Here is a 5025-nt window from a genome sequence, read left to right as displayed (position 1 = left end):
ATAAACATACATATATTATACACATATATAAATACATATACATATACACATATATACATATATTATACACACACATATATTATACACATATATAAATACATATACACATATTTATAAACATACATACACACGCACACATACATATATATCCGAGCAACAAACAAAGTCACTGACATGTGAAGGTCAGTTTGGTCAAACCTGGTTGGTCGTGTCCGTGATGACCATCAGCATTTTCTGCAGAGCGGTCTGGAGACGGCTGCTGGTGCTCATCAGGTCTTGGTGGTCCTGCGGCGCCGATCCAAAGACGAGGCTGTCCGTCATCTGCCGGGAGACCTCCAGACCCTCATCCTCCAGCGCTCCGGACCAGACGTCCTCCGCTCCACCGTCACTGCTGTGGACGCTTCCTGCAGACACAGAAGAACGTCGTTTACAGGTTTCTGTTGGTCAGTTTACACCGTCATGGTTTAACATCAACACAAGGACTCATTTGACAAGATTCAGAGGATGAAGCAGAAACGGTTCTGTGAGAGCAAGAACTCTGAAGGTACTAAGACCCTCCAGGATGAGATGATTCCATCAAGACTGTTCTATCACTGCAACTTTGTTTAATTTGATTCTATAAACTGATGTAAAGTTTGAAGCAGAGTTGTAACCTGGAGCAGAACTCTAGGCTGGATCTGGATCTCCTTACCTGTGGTGCTGCGTTCAGATGGACCCGTGTCGGTGCGGTTCCAGGTTCCTCTCTGTACGGGGGAGACGGGTCGCTGCGGGTCGCCGGAAACGCCGCTCCAGCTTTGCACGTGCAGCTGCAGGGTCTCCTCTGCTGCAGCCGTGGTCTTCAGGACGTCCAGCAGCTCCTGGCTGAGCTTCTGGTTGAGCGTCTGCAGCAGATACCTGACAGCCGGAGGAAAGGTTCTGTTAGAACCCAGTCAAAGAAAGACTTCTGAGGAGATCCAAACGGAAGTTCAGGACGTCCTGTTGGATGAACGTACCTCTCAGCGTCAGGAGACTCTCCATCGTCTCTCAGAGACAGATCGGCTCCACCATCACCCTCTTCTTGTCCTTCCTCCTCCCTCCTCTTCACCAGAGGCTTGACGGGGAGCAGAGAGAACACAGACAGCAGCCCCGTCATGGCAAAGTTTCCACGGATCAGACGGACGAAGAGCGGCTGACAGAGTCCGCATCAGGAAAACACATTCAAATGACACAGAAACAACCTCTGTCCACACAAAGACACACTTCACTCCCAGAGAAACACTGCTGTCTTTGTGCTGCCATGGCAACAGATGAAGCAGAGGACATGAGGAGGAGACGGCTCCACCTACTGGAGACCAGCAGAGAAGCAGCTTAAAAACTCACCGTCAGTATCAGCATAACGAGAGTTTCAGGAAGTCTTCATGATTTAATTATTATGGAGATATTAACACAAACACACATTAACGGTGATGTTTAAGATTCATGGATGTGTGGGACCTTAAGCTCATGGAGAACAGGGCTGAGTATCATGAATAATTTCCAGAATTCAGATTTTTTTTAATTCTCTCATTTCAATTCAAATTCATTTTGAGTTTACACATTCAGACACATTTGTTTAGAAATACATTCATAATAAATGTATTAATCTGATCCAGTTCACATACTGTAAATGTGATTGTTGATGTCAAACAGAGTTTCATGGATTCTCTAAGGGAGAAACTCCAACGATTCTTCTGCTTCTCCTGCAGGACGTTTCAGTTTGGCCACTAGGTGGCGATCACGCCGTAGCATTACACCTTATTCAAGAGGAAGACAGGATGAACAAAAAAACTGTTTTAGACCATAAATGGTTACTTAAAAAATACAGTTTTGAAAATTCATGTCTGAGTTTATAAAGATGTTCATTCAGTCAGTAATGTATGTTCAGGTCGGTTAGCATTAGCATTAGCCGTCCTATGGGAAATCTCTTTAAAAGTTAGCATCAAGTTAGAAGACTGTAGCTTCATGTGCTGGAATGATCTCTACTTCTATGGATCAGTTAGTGATCTATAAGCTTACATCGATTAACTGATGTACAAAGCTTCAGTCCAGGAAGGAACAGCCGTCCTGTCAAAATAAAAGCTTCAGGCTGTGAATCTGAATGAGATAAAATACCGTTAGGATTCCTTCACTGCTTTGACTTTGAGAGGATTTTCTAGAGACAGTTTCTACTGTATCTATTTCTATCATTTTATTATGTCAGCAGATTTGATGAGAGATGAGAAAACTCACCGGTTTAAATCTGTTTTCTCACTTTCATGTTCCGTCAATTCTTGCTGGTTTATTTATTTTCATGTAATTTTCATTTTCAAAATTTTCTTCAAATAAAATTATTATTATTTCATTTGACGACATGATGTTCAACGTCAGAACCGAAGCTAAACTAATGAATTCCTGATTCCTCTGCATTAGGAGGAGCTGCAGCTCATGTAGGCTCTGATCCGGAGGAACGCGTCAGGACAGAGAAGAGCAGCAGAACCCAGCAGAACCCAGCAGAACCCAGCAGAACCCAGCAGAACCCAGCAGAACTTTAACTTATAGAACCCAGCAGAACTCTGCAGAAAACTGCTGAGCTCCATGAAAACTCCAATCATCCTCAAACTCCAGGTCTTTCCTCTGAAAGCAGACGTGTTTTTCAAAGGAGCGACCGTGTTGCATTATGGGTATGGAGGGGTAAAGCTCATGGTTTCTGGAGGTGGATTGTTGCTATTTTTATTTTAATCTAAACTCCTGTTTGTCTCCACAGTTTAACCAGATCTCCGGTCAGTTCGTCACTTCGGCTCCTCAGAAGGAAAACTGTGACCAAATCAAACGTCTAAAAACGTCTCGATTCAGCAGAAACGTCAGAGCTCATCTCACATGACTTCACATCTCTGCTGCCTCCTTTGCATGTGAGGAGCACTTCATGCCAAACACTATGGAAGCCCAAACTGTTCTTAATCAAATAAATAAATACAACATTATTTAATCAAGCAACACTCAGACAAATGTTAGCGTGCTCTTCTGCCGCGTGTACCAAACCGATCATTTCAAAAATGTCGGCCAAACATCTCAGAATAACATCTGCTGACAGATCACCTGTTTCTATCTGATCCGCTAAGCTCAGCAAAGCTACACGGATGTCACCGAAATATGTCATCTTGGTGATTGTCTGCGTTACTGTCTGGGTACGGTGCGACACACAGTAGAGCAGGAGTCTAGGCATACAAGTCGATGTCAGAGGATCAGCCAATGAACGTTTAGATCCCACCCACTTTCAGTGATTGACAGACAGAGTTATTATTCGGAAAAAGCTCATCATGAAATAAATACGTCGTTCTGAAAAACAGCATTGTGAGATAAAAAGGACACTTTGGAAAACAGTAATTTTGAAATAAGTTTCTACAAAAAACCCCACATGATTATAATAATATCAAACATGAAAAAAAAAATATTATGATATATATTTTTTATTATGAAATGTTTTTAACATAAAAATTATGTTTTAAAGTAAAAATGACACGTATTTCATAATAAAATAGTCTGTTTAAATTTTAATGAAATGTATTTCATAATAAAATGGTCAATTATTTATTGAAAAGACTTTTATTGGAGTGTTGCTTGATTAAATAATGATGTATTTATTTATTTAATTAAGAACAGTTTGGGCTTCCATACAAACACGCCTCAGAAGAAAACTCCTGAAGATAAATCCACCTCCGTCTCCAGCAGAGCGACTCACAGAAACTGTTCCTCCAACAGGAAGCCTTTCAGCTGGACACTCATCTCTCATTTGAAACCCTGCAGCTCAATGAGATGTTCACCTGTTTGGTTGCTGGTCCAGCTTTCTGCAGCTCCTCCTCCAGCTCCTCCTTCAGCCTCTGGACCTCCGTGCTCCTCTCCTCCAGCTCCTCCTTCAGCCTCCCTCGCTCCTCCTCCAGCTCCTCCTTCAGCCTCCCTCGCTCCTCCTCCAGCTCCTCCTTCAGCCTCTGGACCTCCGTGCTCCTCTGCTCCAGCTCCCGTTCCAGCCTCCCTCGCTCCTCCTCCAGCCAGTCGCGGTCAGAAGGAGAAGCCCTGGGCGTCTGCTCCTCCTCCATCTCCTCCTCGTTCAGCTGAGTCTGCATGGAGGTGTTAGTGCGGTCGACCTGCTTCTTGATCCGAGTCAGCTCCGTCTTCTGAGCGAACTCCACCGACATCTGAACGATGGCCTGCAGAAGCACATCCATCAGGACGAGAAGAACAGCACGCAGAGATGTTTGACCCACATCGTACCTTAGCGACCTCCTCCTGTAACCTGAGCTGCAGCTCCTCCTCCTCAGGGAGATGGTTGACCCCGCTGGCGCTCTCGGAGCTTCCAGGAGGGAGGACGCCGTTCAGATCCTGCCGTTGTTCTTCTCGCAGTCTCCTCAGCTCGTGGCTGTGCTGCTCTTTGAGAGCGGCCACTTCCTGGACGTACTTATTGTAGAGCGCTTTCCTCAGAGTCTGCAGCTGTCCCGTCAGTCCAGGAGATCTGCTGAGGCCGAGAAGCTCCGCCTCTGACAGATCCTCGCCGCACAGATCCTGAAGATTCAGAGGGAAGTCTCAGGAGAAGCGTGGACCAGTAGCAGCACTGAGCGTGAACCTTCAACACAAACCTAACAAACCTTTTCTGATCAGTCGCTCTAAAATCTCTCTGATCGAAGCTTAAATCAACAGTTTAAAGGGATTACAGTTACTATCCTGCTCATTTTTGTCTCCATCTCCTCTAAATATCCTCTGAAGTCTGAGATCCTGAAGCCTTCTGGAGGATGAAAGCTTTGAAGTTTGTGTGAGAGAAGGCTTGAATAGAGCCCACTTCCTCTCCTCTGACCCCGCCTCCAAGACGAGCCCGCTTGGCTAAATGGCGTTACGTAATCCTTTTAATCAGCAGATATAAGTCCGCTCCGTCACGCTGCCTCTGGAGTCTCAGCAGGACGAGGATTTAGGGCATGTTTTAGCCTGGAGGCAGAGGCTGGATCTACTGTCACAGCGTCTTAATGTAGAGACGCCTCT

At 45.0% G+C, this 5025-nt stretch overlaps 1 protein-coding gene across 1 annotated transcript in view; it reads right to left on the bottom strand.

The window, feature by feature from the left end:
- akap9 (A kinase (PRKA) anchor protein 9) overlaps nucleotides 1-5025 on the bottom strand; it is a gene marked incomplete in the record, with an annotated part of 57551 nt that overhangs the window by 27311 nt on the left and 25215 nt on the right. Inside the window, 5 exon segments of the mRNA XM_036209956.1 lie at nucleotides 199-404; nucleotides 692-894; nucleotides 993-1090; nucleotides 3819-4202; nucleotides 4267-4554. Of these exon segments, the coding sequence (XP_036065849.1) occupies nucleotides 199-404; nucleotides 692-894; nucleotides 993-1090; nucleotides 3819-4202; nucleotides 4267-4554 (1179 nt within the window).

Source organism: Oryzias melastigma, linkage group LG22 (assembly GCF_002922805.2).
Source record: "Oryzias melastigma strain HK-1 linkage group LG22, ASM292280v2, whole genome shotgun sequence".
Taxonomy (NCBI): Eukaryota; Metazoa; Chordata; class Actinopteri; order Beloniformes; family Adrianichthyidae; genus Oryzias; species Oryzias melastigma.
This window is presented reverse-complemented; position numbering and strand designations above follow the sequence as displayed.